Source organism: Epinephelus fuscoguttatus, linkage group LG20 (genome assembly GCF_011397635.1).
Source record: "Epinephelus fuscoguttatus linkage group LG20, E.fuscoguttatus.final_Chr_v1".
NCBI lineage: Eukaryota > Metazoa > Chordata > Actinopteri > Perciformes > Serranidae > Epinephelus > Epinephelus fuscoguttatus.
Genome location: NC_064771.1, coordinates 38,007,534 through 38,026,050, shown reverse-complemented (window position 1 = coordinate 38,026,050; position 18,517 = coordinate 38,007,534). Strand labels below are relative to the sequence as shown.

General features: G+C 42.4%; 1 protein-coding gene across 8 annotated transcripts in view; it reads left to right on the top strand.

Annotated features, from left to right (window-relative positions):
- Positions 1 to 15,999, top strand: part of zgc:114120 (uncharacterized protein LOC619267 homolog) — a 190,260-nt gene extending 174,261 nt beyond the window's left edge. For 6 of the 8 annotated variants that reach the window (XM_049563237.1, XM_049563239.1, XM_049563240.1 and 3 more), the window contains one exon: positions 1,335 to 6,189. In XM_049563237.1, the coding sequence (XP_049419194.1) occupies positions 1,335 to 1,487 (153 nt within the window). In that variant the 3' untranslated portion in view covers positions 1,488 to 6,189. Of the gene's footprint in view, positions 1 to 1,334; positions 6,229 to 11,915 lie in introns of those variants that run through there. The other 2 variants (XM_049563236.1, XM_049563235.1) reach the window with 2 other exon arrangements.
- The last annotated feature ends 2,518 nt before the right edge of the window (positions 16,000 to 18,517 follow it).

The window sequence follows — 18,517 nt, the reverse complement described above, 5'->3', positions numbered from 1 at the left end:
CTTCCTAAAACTGAGCTTCTATAAGGCAATGAATATTGCGGAGGGCGTGGCTCATCACATAAAGGTGTAGAACATCTCAAGGGTTTCACCCATCACCACGCAACTTTGTAGGCATATGACCACACATACTCTGAGGGGACCCCTCCATTATTGAGCCCATCAAACAAAATGGGGGCGCTAGAGAGCTCATTTCTTATCTAGGCCTAACCGCCATATGGATTTTTACTAAACTTGGTAGATATGTAGAACAGGACGCCTCAAGGTGACTGGAGAAATTTAACTCTAATTGGCAACTGGGTGGCGCTATAACAACAGAAAAATGCTTCAAAATGGCTAAAATGCGACCGATCGCTGTGGCTCCCCCTGTGGACCAATGTTGGTGTTGTTTTATAATGTTTGGTATGACTAAGTCATGGTATGGTATGCTGTACATAATCACGGAAACTGTCAGTGTGTCATTCTGTCAGTCAGTCATTCTGTCTGTCCCACGTTTTTCTACTCACTGACGTGGTCAATCTATGTGAAACTGCACATAGGCATTGAGGACTGGCGTAGGTAGAAGGTGACAAAACTACCAATGGCTATGGACTAGTCTGTGTTAAGCTGTAGGAAGTTGGAAGCCATCCAGTCCTTAAAGGCAGCGAGGCAGCAGTGCACAGAGTCCAGGTTGCTATGATTTCCAGGGCTTATTGAGATGTACAACTGAGTGTCATCAGCGTAACAGTGGTAGGACACAGAGGGGAAATTGCGGATGACATGACCAAGGGGTAAAAGATACAAGCTGAATAAAATAGGGCCAAGGATTGAGCCCTGTGGGACACCATATACGAGCAGTTGAGGAACTGAATTCGTCAACAGTGACTTTGAACTCTCTGTTTGACAAATTGGTTGCAAACCAGTTAAGAGCAGATCCACTTTGACCAACCCAGTTCCATCATCATATCAAAGGCAGCAGTCAAGTCCAGCAAAATGACAGTGGGATGATTTCCTGAGTCCACACTTATCAAAATGTCATTGGTTACTCTCAGCAGCGCAGTGTCTGTGCTGTGATTCTTTCTAAAGCCAGATTGGAATTTGTCGAATATGTTGTTGTCTTCTACTCTTTCTAAAAGTTTCTGAGCAACCACCTTTTCAACAATATTTGAAATCAGTGGTACTTTGGATATAGGACAGAAAAAGATGTTCAGTAATCACATATGGTTACGGTGTTACTTTGTCCATGAGGAGTACATGTATGGTATTTATAATGATGTGAGGATGGCGTGTTTTGTGCATCTATTAATGTTTAAATGAGTCAAATTAAATTAACCCCTGCCCTCTCCTGGCTCCCACAGAACAGCACTAACTCTCCAGGGCCGACGAAGGGCCCCACCGTCGCAGCCAGGCTCAAACACCTTCAGCAGGGCAGCCTGGAGAGGCCCAAAACCCGCAAGCAGAAAGAGGATTTCCCCAAAGTCCAGGGCCAGCAGCAGGTATTCCACTTCTAAAACCTCCACCTCTGACGCTTCGTCTGCCTCTGCCTCTCCTCTCTGCTGTCACTTCAGAGGAACTTGTGGCCCCACCAGCAGACAAAATGAGATTACACAAACACCAGAGGGGGAACTATCTACAGAAACCTTGATTTTTACCAGTTCTTGATGTGTGTTTTGACATTTGAGTTACTGGATCTAACCTAGCTTGCTTAGAGATCAAGTTTTTGTCGTACGAGTTTGTCGATGTTTTGATTTCCTGAGGAAGGTTCTTGGTGGTGCTCGTGACTGATTCAACTAGCTTTATTATAATAGTCAGATCTATTCAGATACAACCTCTTCCTCCATGATCTTCAGTAATGCCACGGAATGATTTCATATCTCAAAGTGATGATATTTAACCATGATCCTGCTCACTCACTGAATCCTCATCTCTCACTCTATTCATCCACTAACGACCCCACGCTGCTCTCCTTATATCACCCATTAGATGTGCAGGTTGGCAGGCAGGCAGCGCTGCAGCTCAGAGTGTCAGTACGTTGGTGTGGCTGGTGTTGAACAGCCAAGAGGCCAATCCATTAAGCTAGCTCACTCAGAGCTGCCTTTTAACAGAGCTAATGCTACGACTTATTATGCAAGACGACGAGAGTGAAGCACAAGACGCAGGGTTACCTGAGAAAGCTGTTTTTAATGTGGAGGAGCTTTTCACTTTAACGCTGCTATAAACATATTTATAGAAGAGGAGAAGTGGAGGACTGTGAAGAGGACTGACAGGCTGAGGCAGCAGAGGGAAAACTAAATGTATATGGAAGAATATAAAAAGCTGCAAGGATTTAAATTGTATAAACATCAGTTTATACCTCATGATGACATTTAACGCCTCTGAATTTATAAATGTTTTACGTGGAAAAAAACTCTGAATTTATGTAATTCAGATATTCTTTTTTAATTCACATCAGTAATTTCAAGTTTTGCAATTTCAGAAACATGATTTTATGGATTGAAGGATTTATAAAGATTATTTCTTGGGAATTTTATGCCTTTATTTGATCGTGATGGTGGAGAAAGAGAGTAAATGAGAGGAAAGCAGGAAGGGAATGACAAGCAGCAAACAGTCCAGCCAAGGAACTCGTTTTTAAGGGTTCACAAATACAGATTATTTAAAAAAAAAAAAAAAAAAAAAGATATTTAAGTCGCTCAAATTCTGCCGTTAAAGGTATACTATGCAGAAACTGTCGGTTACTGTTTGTTAACAGACATATGTCACTAGCATAGAACGCTAGACATACTAGCATACTGTGCTACGTCGTCATTAAATGAAGTCACTTGACTTTTGGTTTCACACACAACATGAAGAGCAGTCTCCTCAGTGATACACCCATCTGCCCTCTGCGGGGTTCCACAGCAGTGGCACCCACTGATTCTCATACTGACATTAAAGGTGCCTCAGTGCGTCCATATCTGATGTTGAAGGCTTTGTCCAAACATCTGTATTTGACAGTGAAACAGGGTTGGTCAAGCTTCAAACATGTTGGATACTTCATTTCCAATAATGCAGCTTGGTAGCATTTTGTTATAAAAGCTATAATATGTGAGAATTGTCGGCCTCTGTTCGCCAGTGAAAGTGAGAGCAAAACCCAACCCCACATTCACTCTTGTTTGCTCTGTGTCCGCAATTTTCAATTTTTGTAGCTTCCTCTTGGATGTGTGCCGCTTTCAGTCTGGCACCGGGCGCTACCTTTTTAAAAAGTCGTGACTTCACCTGAGCGCTGCGTTCAGGAACACCCAAACAGAGAAACATAAAGATAAAATAAGATAAACTTTATTGATCCCACACTTCGCAATCACATTAAGAAGAAAATAAGAAAGCACAGGCAGAGGGCAGAATCTGCTGATAAATTCATTGTCACATACTTAGAGTGGGTCATAAGTGATGATTGAGAGGGCTTACTTCTGTATGTATGAATCTATATGTTGTCTGTATAGTATACCTTTAATTTCCAAACCAAAAAATTAAGTTGAGCTAGAAAAATCAAGTTGCTGAAATTGTGTTGATGAAATTCAAACACCAAATTTCAAAATGTAAAATTCAACCTTGAAAACCCGGCTGGTTGAGACTGTTTGACAACAGCTGCTGATGGTTAGAAGTGATCAGACAGTCTGTCCTATCAGGTTACAGTCTGTCAATAATGTGACTTACAAAATCAAAAAATCAAAAAGGTTTTTGAAATTGCAAAACAAAAAATTACCCTGTGGGAATTGAAAATATGGAAATCAAACCACCTAAATTCAGATAGAAAGTAAAATATTTCAGTCTTACAAATATTGTAGAATATTAATGCCAATATTAGGTACTCAGGAGAGTAGTTAAATTTACAAATTAGGTGTTTGATTTTGAATAAAATTCAAATTATTATTTGCTTTCAACCTCCTGTTCACACATACAGACTCAAACGCTGGAGTAACAGAATGACATTCACTATGGATCTCATAATAACATCCTGGACCTCGACTCAAGACTGCAAAGTTGCCCAGGAGCAACAAGCGGATGTTGAGAAAGGTTAAACTTCATCAACAACAAACAGTTATTTTCATTACTGATTAATCTGCCCATTATTTACTGTATCACCGTTTTGTCAAAATGTCAGAAAACAGTGAGACATGCTCTGAGAAATTTCCCAGAGCTCAAGGTGACGTCTTCATATGTTGTGTCAGATCCAGAACAGTCCAAAGATCCCAAAGATATTCAGTTTGTTAAGAAGAAAAACATCAAATTCTCTCATTTAAGAAGCACAAAATCAGTTTTCAGACTAAACTGATTATTCAATGATCAAAATAGTTGTTAACCTTTTTCTGTAGACTGATTAACAGGGTTCCCATAGTCATGGAAAACCTGGAAAAATCATGAAATATTAAAATACTGACAGTTTTGGAAGTCATTGCATTTTGTTGCATGTAATGAAATAGTTACAGTAATCTTCCACGTAACATAACGGCAAAGTTATTTTTGTAGCTTGTGACGTAACGTAGTTCTGATATGCGTCGATGTGTGACGGCATCTTATTTACCATCACGTATGTTTTCTTGCCACGCTCAGCCTCTCCCTTCCTGTGTGTTTGTTACCTGAAATTATGTCCGAATAGAGTTTGAATCTATGTTTAAATAAGTGCCAGGCAAGTTGGGCAAGAAAAGAAAAAATGTTACGGCTCCTTGAAAAGTCATGGAAAAGTTTTAAATTCTGTCCATGACAGTGTGGGAATCCAATAATCAACTAATCATTGCAGCGCTACACACACAGTCCTGGAGACAAATACTTCAACTTATCTACATAAAAGTACCTCAAACAAAGCGGGGAATCAGCAGCTCGTCTGTTCAGTCAGATATAACTTCAAGAAGCTGCTGGGAAAGTAAATAAGAAAATGTAGCATGAGAGCTCATCGCTCAGGAAAAGAAACTTAGTGGCAACAGGAAAAAAATAAACGGTCCGATCAGAGCAGAGCGTGTGTAATATTACCCTCTCAATGCTCAACACGTCCACAAGCTTCAGGCTCATGAGAAGCCACAGAGACACGTTGGAGTGTGTGTGTGAACAGGAGGTTAAACTCAGCACTTGGCCTTTTAGATGTGAAGCTCCACTCGTCTTATCTGCTCCTGCAGACACTCCAAGCTGCCCCCGACCTGCTGAGTGGAGCAGCCTTGACCCATCCTTGGCTACGGCCCTCTTCAATATAAAATAAAAAAAAGAGCTTTCTGAAAATACTCGGAAAGAGAAAGTGATAAGAGCTAGTCAGTGAGAGCCTTAACTGCTCACACCAGTCCATGTCTTCACCCAGTATCACCGTCTCTACATGTGGGCCAGTTTCAGGGATCTGATTAATTCATGATTCTACCACATTAAACATGCAGCACCTCATTTATAAGTTTATTTAGAGTTTATTTTTTCCAAACACCCCCTGGAAGCTGCTCATCCACAGGAGCCCAGACATACTTAGAGACTTAACGTTCATGTATCAGGTTACTGTGGCTCTCAGAAAGGACGGTGTCATCGACAATAGCTTCTATTAGCCGTAACAACAATTAGCCCACGGCTAACACGGCTGACCTCCACTTGACACAGCGATGCCATCTGGGAGAGTGTTGCACTTCTCTCCACACACAGACCTTGAGGATTAGTATTCAGGGCTGCTCATGTCTCGTGCTGGTCTGAATATCAACTCCATTTTTTTTGCGCCTCATTTCCCTTATTGCTTTTTAAAGATGTATCACCCAAAGAGCCTGAAAGCAAGCGGTCAAATAAGGTGTCTTTTTGTTGTGCATGTTTACGTGGTCAGGAGTGAGCTCATGGCTTGAGATTATGTCTTCAAACATGGTGTCAATACTGAACAGGAACATGTATCATCAACACAGATTCAAAATTATCTGCAGACTTCCTGCTGTAAGTTACAGACACTGGGCCTCATGCAGCAGCAATGTCCTAAACTCTCTCTTATATTATTAGCCAAGGTACTGTAACACCCCCTAAACACTTTGTAAGGGCAGGTTTTGTGCCGTGTGCAAATACTCTGGCACAGGCCCAAGAATTTGAGAGAAGCCACCAAAAGTATGCCTCTGTTCTGAGGCATCTCTGCCCTTCCACATGCAAATGAGGAAAGCCTCAGGCAGCGAAAGCACACCCCCCTGCCCTTCCACGTGCCTACATGGAAAGGCTAAGGCAGGGAGAGCACACCTTCCTGCCTTTCCATCTGCCTACATGGAAAGCCTAAGGCAGGGAGAGCACACCTTCCTGCCTTTCCATCTGCCTACATGGAAAGCCTAAGGCAGGGAGAGCACACCTTCCTGCCTTTCCATCTGCCTACATGGAAAGCCTAAGGCGGAGAGAGCACACCTTCCTGCCCTTCCATGTGCCTACATCGAAAGCCTAAGGCAGAGAGAGCACACCTCCCTGCCCTTCCATGCGCCTACATGGAAAGCCTCCAGCAGAGAGAGCAGCATCAGTGACAAACAGAAATGACATTGATGAGTCAGACACAGCATGAAAAGGAGGAGCTGGGGTGGAGGCAGGTTGCAAAGCAGCTTGCAGAGGAAGCAGCAACAGTAGGCAGGTCAGAGCAGTTTAAATAGGGCGCCCTGAATGAGATTTGGTTGCATAGAAAGGAATCATGTGATCTATCAGCTGATTCCCTTTATTAATCAGCTGATCCATCAGTTGATGGATGTAGCTGGGGTGTGAGCTGAGCCTGGCGTCATGTCCTGCCTGAACTAACGCTGTGCTCAGTTAATCTAAACTTCCTCAAGTTGCCCAAACTCTCAGGGGCTGTGAAGATCAGATGTTTTTCTCTGACTTTGTTAAGAGTGCTCTTGACCACTCATAAACTTGTCTGCTACCTAAGAGAGGAGCACAATCAAAAACAGTGGTGAATCCAAAAAATCAATGGGCACTAACAAAAACAGAATGACTCATGGACATGAAGACAAGTAAGATGAAATGTATTCGTCTGTCACTTCCTGCGTGAGGCCCACTGTCAGTAATAATTCAGTTCCTCCTCAGTGAATATAAAAGCGTCTCTGTCACCTTAAACTGTACATACAGTGTTGTAGCTGTGGCTCAAATAAAGCCTCATGTATTATAGTAAATGTATCATGAAAACAATCACACACAGGGGACAATGAAAGTTGTACTCATTAACTAAGAACTTATGGCCATCTCAGTCACTTTAATGTTCCTTTGTTTTATGTTTTCACCCCTTTTGTTTTGTGGGTGAAGGATGCAGTAAACATCACGTGTTGCCTGTTTCCAGATCAGCAGAAAGTGGTGCAATGTGTGTACTTGCCTCAGGCGAATGAATGCATTTGGACTGTGAGATGTTTGTAAAGCAGAGGCTGTTAGACGACAGCATCCATCTGCCAGAATGACATGACCAAGTACTACAGATTTTATCTTTTGCTGACCTGTGTAAGCTTTTTATTTTTGACACAGTCTCAGCAAACCTTCAGATTGTTTTCTGACTTTGATGGAGAAGTTGCTGCTCTGCTGCAGTAAAAAAAGAGGCGGTGCACTTCATAATCCCTTTTCAAGCCTGGGTGGTGCACCTGTCTGCTACTCCTTTTGTTCCTGAGCACTCTGGGAGAGCCACAGATGTACCCCTGTCCCCCTGAGGCACCAAGCAGCACCTTGTCACCACGAACTGTTTTCTTTAATCGTTGAACTTAAGCCGTTGTCAGGCTTGGATTCTTCCTCCTTGTACACCCTGTTCCAACACAGTTACAGACAATATGAGCTTTCAGAGGACGTGAAAGGCTTTTTAAAGTGTGTTTTATTCAGCCAGCCTTTTCTCTAGGCATTACAGTCGAGTGTTTATCCTCAAAAGTCTGCAAAGAATCCATCGTCATCCGAGCACTGTTAGCCAAAACTGTGAATCGTCTTTGATCTCGTCCCTTTCTCACAGAGGGTTTTTTGCCCGGTGGATTTCATACTTTAAAGGATAATCTGCTTCAACTTGAGTTTTGTTTTTGTAGTTTTGGAAACCACTTCTATCAGTAGCGATATTACTGCACCAACCAAAGTTAGTCACTGGGAAGCCAAACGGGACAAGAACAAGCAGTCAAACGATCAGACAGGTTGTAAACAAATTTATTTAAAAGGGAAAAAGAAAATGAAAGACAAAATGGTTCCCAAGCTGTCCGTTACAAAACAGCCAGCACAGTTTACAGACCGACTTTCTGGTTCAACTTTGACCCACAGTACTGTCTGTAGCTCTGGTTGAGGGTGAGAGGCTGTCAGCAGATAAACAGAGATCTGTGTGGGTACATGAGACCCTAAAAAAGAGGCTGGATCATGGGGAGTACCACCAGTTGGTCCAGGAGCTTCTCCTCCATCATGGACGTTTACAGGCATATCTAAAGATGATGACGTTACAGATCAGAAGCACAGAGAGTCGTTGACTAGAGATGATACGCCGTCTCATGGTGGTCACTTCCTGTCAACGTTACAGATCAGAAGCACAGAGAGTTGTTGACTAGAGATGATACGCCATCTCATGGTGGTCACTTCCTGTCAGCGTTACAGATCAGAAGCACAGAGAGTCGTTGACTAGAGATGATACGCCATCTCATGGTGGTCACTTCCTGTCAGCGTTACAGATCAGAAGCACAGAGAGTTGTTGACTAGAGATGATACGCCGTCTCATGGCGGTCACTTCCTGTGAACCGGCAGGTTTTTAGAACATTGCAGAATGGCACATTGCAAGAAGGTGTCTGTTTCATCGTGAATCTTTGGTCTGAACTGGGCTTAAAATGCATCTCAATGTCAGGAGTAAAGGGGGTCTTATTTACATTCGATCGTCTGACTGCTGGTTCTTCTTGTCCTGCTGGTGACATCATCATAACTGACAGAAATGACGATGAAAGCTACAGAAACAGGACTCGTTACTTCCTTTAACGTTCGTTCGTTTAAGTTTTCTTGACGTTTTTCTCTGTATCTGCATCTCAAGGACACTCAAAACATCCGATCCATCATGTTCAGAGTTGAGCCCAACACGAGTCCTGACGTACTTGGCACTCTTTAGACGTACATTCCCACCGTGGCGTGTATTTCCCTACATGCCCAGTGCAGTAAACAGTCTGTCATTAATCTTCCTGAACGTAACCTGTTTGTCCTCGCAGCCCTTTTGCCTCACTGAATATTTGGATGGACGAAGCGTCAGCAGCCCTGTGTGGCCCGCACACTGTGGTTCAGAGCCGTTCATTAGCTGTGGCAGCAGAGGAGGGCCAGGGGACGCTCACTCTCTGCTTGTTTTTTACAGCTGGTTTATTTATTCCGCACATAAAGGAGCCTCTGAGCCTCCTGCTGCTCCTGCTGTTGCTCCTGCTGCTGTCGAGGTGTTTAAAGAAAGTTCAGATCCCAGAGAAGGAAATGTTTTCTTACCAACACCCGAGAGGCTCCGCTAATAAAGAGCTGTAGAGACACTCACTCCTCCGCACCTCCTCTTCCTCCAGCTCCTCTCCTCCTCACCTCCTCTTCATCCAGCTCCTCTCCTCCCCACCTCCTCTTCATCCTCACCTCCTCTTCATCCAGCTCCTCTCCTCCTCACTTCCTCGTCCTCCAACTCCTCTCCTCCTTGCTTCCTCTTCTTCCAACTCCTTTCCTCCTCAAACTCCTCTCCTTCTCTCCTAGTCTTCCCCCTCCTCCTCTCCTCCTCACTTCCTCTTCCTCCTCCTCACCTCCTCACCTCCTCTTCCTTCAACTCCTCTGCTCTTTGCTCCCTCCCAATCCTTTCTTCCTCACTTCCTCCAGCTCCTCTCTTCTCATCCTTTACTCCTTGTTTACTTTACTTGTTGACTTGTTTACTTTTATTTCCTCTTCTTGCATTTTGTCCTTTTGTTGTTTCCTCTCCTTATTTTGTCTCCTTTGCTTGTCCTTTTTCTTGTTTCCTTGTTTTTCTCACCTCCTCTTTCCTTCCCTCTTCTACCCTTGCCTCCTTTCCTTTCGTCTCCTCTTCTGTTTTTTTTATTTCTCCTCATGTCTTCCTTCTTCTCTCCTTTTCTTGTTTCCTTTCCACCCTTCTGCTCTCTCACTTATCTCTTCTTTCCTCCTCTCTCGTATCCTCGTATCATCTCCTTGTTCACTCTCCTCCTCTCTCCTCTCCACTCCTTATTTCCTCTCTTTGTCTCCTTTGCTCACATCTGCTCTCTTTTCCTTCCTCTCGTTTGTTTGTGTCCTCCTCTTGGTTCCTCTCCTCCTGTCTGGTTTTGTCTTCTTTTCTTCTCTCCTTACCTCTCTATTTCCTTTCCTCCCCTTATTTCCTTTTCTGTTTTTCTTTCAACTCTCTTCATCTTCCTCCTCCTCCTCTTTCACCACCTCCTCTCTTTGCTTCCTCTCCTTATCACCCCTTTCCTTTTTCCCTCCCCTTACTTCTCTTCCTGTGTCCTTTCCTCTACCTCCTTCTTTCCTCTCTACATCTCTTTCCTTCTCTCCTGTCCTAATATCTATTTCCCTCTTCTCTCCTTCTCCATTTCTACTCTCCTCATCTCTCTTTTTATATACTTGTCTCCTCTCCTTGCTGCCCCTCCTCTCCTCTGCATTTCCTCACCTCTGCTCTTCTCTCCTTTCCTTCCTGTCCTTACCTCATGTCCTTGTTTCCTCCCCTTAGCTTTCCTCTGCTTGTTTCCTAATCTCATCTTTCCCTCCTTATCTTCTCTCCTACGTGTCCTTCCTGTTTGTGTTTCCTTACCTCATCTCTTTTACTCTGCTTACCTTTCCTTTTCTTCATCTCGTTGTTTCCTCCCTTTCCTCTCCTTGTATCCTCTCCTCCGTTCTCCTATCCTTATCTCCTTGTTTCCTCTCCTAACCTCTCCCTCCCCTTTCCTCTCATGGTATTTACTCACCTGTTCTCCTTTTCTTATCTTCTTGTTTCCTCTCCTAAGCTCTACTTTCCTCCTTTTCTCTGCTCCTTGTGTCCCCTCCTTGGTTCCTCTCCTATTTCCTTGCCCACTTTTTTAATATCCTTATCTCACCTTTTTTTGTCTCCTCTCTTCTTCTTTCCTCTCCTTGCTTTTTTGTCATCTCCTTGTTTCCTTTCCTGTCCTTGCATCCTCTCCTTTGTTCTCTTCTCCCTGTCTTCGTGTTTCCTCTTCTTGTATTTTCTCAGCTTTTGTCCTCTCCTTATCTCCTTGATTCCTCTCCATATATTTCCTTTCCTCCCCTTTTATCTTCTTCTCTGATCTCCTTTCCTTCTTTCCTCCTCCGTCCTGTCCCTTGTATCCCCTCCTTGTTTCCTCACCCACTTTTTTCCTATCCTCATCTCACCTTTTCTTGTCTCCTCTCTCCTGCCTCTCTTCTGCTTTCCTCTCTTTCTTTGTATCCTCTCCTTGTTTCCTTTCCCCTCCTTCCTCTCTGATGTTTCCTTCTGTACATGAACATCATCCCTCCTCTCCTGCCAAAGTGTATTTCATCCTTCCTTTCCTTCCATCCTTCCTCACCTCTGTGCGTCACTCAGAGAAGAGGAGGAAGAAGAAGGAGACGAAGGAGAGGAGCTGAACGAGGACACATTTTGGGTCCCACAGCTCCGACAGCAGACTGTGATCACAGAATCAGTTCTGGCTGTTTGCAGCTCAGCGGCAGCCTCAGACTCTTCTCCCCTCTCTCATCTACCCACAAGCACGAGGACTGTCACGCCGATGCACCAAAAACCCGACGTCCTCAGCGGCCAATCAGGAGATGGAAGTGTAGAGTAGTGGTAGTGCGGGGGGAGAGGGGGGTAAACCTCGTCAGACACACATGTGAGATTTAACAAAAACTTGAAATACATTTGTCTGTTTGTAAATTTTGATTTTTGTCTTTTTTCTTTTCCCTTCCCTCTCACCGCTTCTTGTTTCCATTCAAAATTTTTCCGTCTTGTTTTTTTTTTTTGCTCCTAAATCTTCCCTCTGTTGCTTTTTTTGGGGCAGTGCTGAGATTTTTTTCTCCTTCTTGTGCTCCAGCAGAAACGCTGCTCATCCCTCTGGCCAATCACCATCAGTCTCGCTGATGTTTCCCCGCGCTGCTTTTTCCTCACATCATTCTGGTCTGTGAGCCAGTCTCCCTCTCTCTCTCTCTGTCTCTCTCTCTCTCTGTTGCTTTGCTTCCTTCATCCTCTGTCTGCTTCCCAGGTCTCAGCCGGACTAATAACGTGAGGAGCGAGTTCTCGGATCATTCTGGTTTTGGACTCGATCCTAGTTCAGACCGTGAAAGTGTGAGACTTTGTCATGTGAATGATTTGTCAGCAGCTAGAGGTCAAACTAGGAGCCAGGGACGATGATACCAACAATAATTAGTTCAGATTATCAGATTTCTGCCTCATCACTCTGCAGCTCTGCCTCACATCAGATAAAGAGTCAGACATTTGAAGGTAATTGCATCGGCTCTGGACCCGCAGTATGAAGCACTTCTAACATCCACCATATCTAACAATCCAACATCTGTGTCCCACTCACATACTGCACACTAATCCTGAGCAGGTTTTGAGTCCAAGTCAGAGTTTAAACTTGTTTTGCAACAGTCAGGATGGAAAAGTGCACAAAGTTCAGGAAGAATAAAAGACTTCTGGTCACTAGTTTTGAGTCAAAGCAGTCCAAACATGCTGGATCCTACACTTCCCATAATGCAACTTGGTAGCATATTTTTTTTAGGCGACCAGCACTTCATCAGAACTGCTCGTCAGTTACCAGAGGTCAGTCCACACCTTTCTGACGTTGGATCATTTCTGTAACATTATGAAACCAATGATCCGACAGTCCGTCCCTCTGTGAGGAGGTGAGAAAGGATTTGAGCTGCTTCTTCGTTCCTTACAAAAGTATTTCCATCACTGTTCACGTGAACAACCGAGGTCAACACTGTCAGCATTATTGTGTCTGCACCACAGGAACTAGGAACAGTTGTAGTTTTTAAGCTGCTTTCACACCGCCACGAGGTAACCACCCTGACAACCCCTGCAAGAACGTGTCTCCTGAAAGCAAAGTGTTTTTAAAAGCAGCTTCAGTCCACAGCTGCGACGACAGGCAGGTGCTTCAGTGAACAGGCAGAAGAGCCAGCTAGCATGTAGCTGCAAACTGTAGCAGGACAACAAGATTTCTACATATTCGGACAATTTACCAGTCATCTGAGATTTGGTGGAAATGTTACCCCAGGCTGCTCAATGTTGTCTTCTTCCTGCTTTCGTGATGTCCGCTATTTGATCAACCAAAGCCAGACAGCAACCGCCAGAAGTTACACTCTGTGCAGCATCTGTGCACGTTTATGTGGGTTACCATGCGGCGATGTGAAAGCCCCATTAGAACACAGTCTTTCACCTCCTATTTCAGAGGCCGTACTCTCCCAGCGCAAAAAGAACCTTGAGTGTCGTAAGTGTACGTTGATTGGTCGAGCAACAGACAACACACGACACAAACAACAGCTTATAATGAAAAACAAGGAAGAAAACACGGACAAATGGACTGACAGTGAAGTCCAGGCTTTACTGAGCATAATCCAAGTTTAACAGGCGGCTTACTTCACTTACACACATTAAACACACATTAAACACACATTAAGCACACGTTAAACACACATTAAATATGGCTTGATAGAGATAGTGTCAAACACAACTCAGCTTCACTATAACTCGCAGCATTCACAGACAAACACTTGTCTTTATCTGGACACATTTTCCCCACAAATACAACATGCTAACGTTATTAGCACAAGCCTATGGCATTTTACATTGTATAAATTAGCCTAGCAGCTAGCTGACTCTTCCCTCTACTCATATAAAACCAGAGACAACAGCAACATTTAACAAAGGTAACGTTACAAAATTCGGCTCCATTACAGCTCATAAGGTTCACTGACAAAACAACTGTCTTATACTGAACACGTTTTCCAAACAATGCTAACGTTATTAGCACCAGTCTATGGCATTTTACACTGTATAAATTAGCCTAGCAGCTAGCAGAGATTTCCTCTGCTCATATTTCAGCCAGGATAAATCACACACAGTGTGTGGAGGCTTTATTGTCTTCACAATTTATTGTTTCTTATCTGTGAAATTAAAGTAAATCAAAGCTTTGTTTCCACTGAGGGAAATGGTTTCAGCTCACAGAGACAGACAGGAGGTCTGCGTCACTGTGACACTGTGGAGTTACATTTCTAGGGAGGTGCACGTCAGGCTACAGTGTAGGGTACATGCTGTAGGTATAGTATCAATGATGCAGAAGTATACTTCTTGCTTAACCTGTTGTGTTAGTGTTGGCATGAGACAAGGAAATACCATCCAGGAAGTCTAACTGAAATAACAGATCCATATGTATGACACTGTAACACTGCGCAGCAACTGCAATGTTAACTTCTTATCAAGAGTAAACTGATCTCCATGTGCAGATTTGTTGGAGTTTCCCTTTACAACAAATTGCAGATGGTGGTGAGATGAAAAAAAAAAAAGTCTGAATCAGTAATTTTCTGTTGGTACGAAATGCTTAATAATGACAAAAACATTATAATAACAATCAGTATATAATGTGTACAATTAGTATGAAGTATGAAGTTGGGACACAGATGATTTTTTTATTGTTTTCTCTGATTAATTTGTTCTAAAGATGAATTCAGTCCCTGGATGTAACACAGTGGGATCAAACAAGAGTTGAGATGAAATATTTTTGGGGTGAAATATTTAAAATGTGTCTAAAATGACAAGATAAATAATCCTGCACACACGCTCGGTGCCGTTTGACATTTTCCTGGAGGGAAATATTAATCTGTGAGTGTGTATTTATACCACTGGCAGAAATGAAATTACAAGCAGATGTTTCAGTATATAGTTAATACATTTATGGAATGTATTAGTAGTCTCAGAAATAGCATTAAGAGCTAGCACGAAAATAGATAAAACCGCAGTTAAAGTATAACCTGAACCACTTCACAGATATATTGTATGTATATTATTATTAAAAACCATTTAGTTTTTGTTTTGAAGAAATCGCTTTATTAACATGTAAAAAAGAAAAGTATCATCTATGTTTTATATAATCAAGCTTTTTTTGTATTTTTATACTTGAAGAAAAGGATTCATAAGCATGTAACACATTTATTCTGTAAATTATTATTTTTCTGTGTTAAAGATTTTTTATTTTTTTCCTGCTGAACCATAGAAACGATCCATGATTACACTTTGTCGTATGAGACCAGTACAGCAGTGGGAGAGTGGGAGGTTCTCCAGACGAGCGGTATCTAAACGTACCACCACATTTATAAAAAGCACATTATCCTCCTTCCTCTAAAGACGATCACCTCACTGATAGGACGCCCCATTTTGTAGCTGTTTTCCTCTATTATAACCAATAGTGTACGTACACTGCACAGATTAAACTCTATTGATGGTTTCTTGATGAATGTGTGATTGTTCAAACCATTTGTGGATGTTCAAAAATGTATATAAACCCAAATGATATATTACAAAATTGATTTTGTGTGGACATTTTTTTAGACGGGAGAAAAAAAAAAATCCAAAATGGCATGCATACTGTATACATTCCTGGAAATCTGCACGCTGGGTCAACAGAGGTCAAATTTTCTTGTCAATAATTCTGTGTATACCTGTGAGTGTATGATAGAGTAATCAAAAATTGTACAGTAACATAGATTTTTGTATTATGTTGAAAATGGGTCAGTGAAGCCCCTTTTACTGTCAGAATAAAGAAAAAAAGAGGATTATGATTCCAAGTATTGAGAAAGATATGGGGATGATATTGTATATCAACTACATACTGTTCCTCCAGTGTGAGAGTGATGCTTGCTGTGTGGGGTAAGTGTTGTTTGTGACTCGTGAAGAAGAATGATAATCTACTACAAAGTCCGTATAACTAAAGACCAACTAAACCGTGCAAAACACCGCGCAACTTTGTGTATGGAAAGTAAAAAGTTGCTGCTTCGTGTGAGAAAAATCAACCAAACAAAAAAAGGTTGCTGCTTTTGTACGTTCCTGTTGTGTTTTTGTGACAATAAAGGTGACCCTCTTATACATGATGGTTGTGAACGCCTCTTCTGTGAATGGCCTCCAATGTTTCATCGCAGAGCTGCTAACGATTTCTTGATTTACTGATTCATTGTTGGGTCAATAAAACTTTGAATAAATGTCCATCACGGAGTAGTCAAAAGAAAATGGTGGCTTTGTTTATTTCTGCAAACAAAGAATACATTTATTACATTACTAGAGGCTAAGGTAGCTGAGTGATGATACTGGTATCAGACACAACTGGAGGACAGTATTGTGGAGGACAAGATGATGCCATCAAATGTCTTGTTTTGTCTGTTCAAATCCCAAAAATATTACATTTTCTGTCATAAAGACCAAGAAAAGTAGTGAATTGTCACAAATGAAAACCTTGAAGAGGCCGGCCGTCAAAATCTGGCACTTTGGCAGTGACTTGTAGCACCAGAAACCAACAAATAAGGCGTCCTTTAACGTCAGCATGATACGTGACAGATTGCCATATAGATTAACAGCACCCGGCGGCGTCAGGGGGAAACACAGTGGGACAAGGACAAAAGTCAAGGCGGTGGAATAGTCCAACAAACACCGACTTTCTCCTGGAGAGCGGTGTTCACGTCCTGTAGTATTCTAAAGCCGGACCCTGTTCTTTCTTCATAAACCCAACCACGTCTGTTTGTTGTTGGAGGAAAGAAGAAAGTCAGTGCGTGGTGTTGTACCGGCGTAGTGCGTTTATTTTGAAAGAGACTGTATGTAAACATTAAATTTCCTGTGAAAATGGAAGTGTATCTTGAAAGAGGAGAAGTTGACACGGCGTCCCAGAACATCAACAACCAACACATCCAGGGTACCCTGCACGTCATATGTGAACGTGGAAAGTCCATGACCAAAATGTCGATATGTGACGAGGTCGGCGTCATTTTTTTCGGCATTCTTGCTTGAAATATTACCAAAAATAGTTAACTGATTATAAAAATTGCTGCTGTTAAACTATCTTTTACTGGACTAATCATCTACTTAGCGTGAGCATGCTCCTAGTTGCAATATAAATACCTGCTCACGAGCATTTAAAACTCAAAATCACTCATTTCAGTGGAATCGCTGTGATCAGAGGATTCGACTACTGCATAGGCTGTATAAAATAATGGAAGTAGCCACTGTGATGTCATCCATTAGTTGGCGGACTTCCGTTGAAGCCTCCAGTTCAGCATTTTGGTTGCCATCTTGTTTCCTTCGGAGCCAGAAGTGACCATATTTGGACAAGAGGGTGGAGCTGTGGAGTGAGGGGTGGAGCAGTTTCTCTTTCCGCTGCAGAGAGCGAAGTTTGTCCCAAAGCTTGCAGCTGTGTTTATCTCCTACACCTCGATGAAGGAGCTTCATTCAGCTGTGAAGGTGACTACAAACAGAGTGACGCTCCACGACGGAGTGGGAGTGGGTAGGGTCCAATTCTGGAAAGGCCCAAAGTTACAAATACACCTTATGAATAAACTGTGATACCGTGACAAGCTTACAAAACTTTATAAGTGACAGCAATCTTGTTAGCATGCTAGTGGGGAGTGAACAGCACAAAGAGAACAAGAAACCTCAAGCTACAAATATAAGTTTTGTTTTACTGTAGGTGACGTCAGTAACATCATTGACCTATGGCTAAGTCCCCGGGACATTCTCTGCCTGGACGTCCATTGAAATGCATTACAGAAAGTCAGTTTGTTGGGTTTTATGAGCTTTTTCTGAGATTTGAAGTTTAAAAATGGTCAAACGGTGTGCATGGGGTACATGCAACTCTGACACAAGGTATCCTGAGAGGCTGGGCGACCAGGTGTATTTTTACACTTTAAACCACATCTCAAGCGAGAAAAGTGTCTCCTTTGGATAAAGTTGTGTGGTAACGTTAGACCACAACATCAACTCAACGTGAATAAGATTAACAATGATGTCTACATCTGTTCTAAGGTAAGTCAACATTGTGTTTGAGGCAACATATTGTCACTTTGCTGCAAAGAAATATAAAGTTATCTTTAACATCTCTAGCTAACGTTAGCTAAAGTTAGCCTAACGTTAGCTCCTAGCTGCGTTGTTCATCATGTCACCTTGTTTGCTGGGAGTTCATTAGCCTATTTTGTTCTAGTTTTGTACTTTGGTGATGGTACATCATTGTTAGCTGTTGTCCAAAGGGCTCTAGTTAAGCTAACGTTAACTTCTGGAGCTTAGCTTCATTAACTTATCTGTAATGGCAGAGATAACAAAGGTTGGCAAACGTTATGCTGAATGATTCAGTGTAAATACTGTAGCACCAAACTAACGGAGAGACACTCTTGGTAAAGATGGTAAAAAGGCCGTTATCCTTTTCTCATATTCTGAGCCAAAAACCTTAACTTCAGTGGCACTTTAACTTGTTGTCTTTGATGGTGACGGCAACCAGATGCGGTTCACAAGCGTACACTGTGACCTGTAAATTTTGGCTTGTAATTTAAGCTTTTCATCGACCTTCTCAACAATAAAATGATGAATATATCCCTCCAATGCGTAGTTTAGGCCCTTTTGGTTACT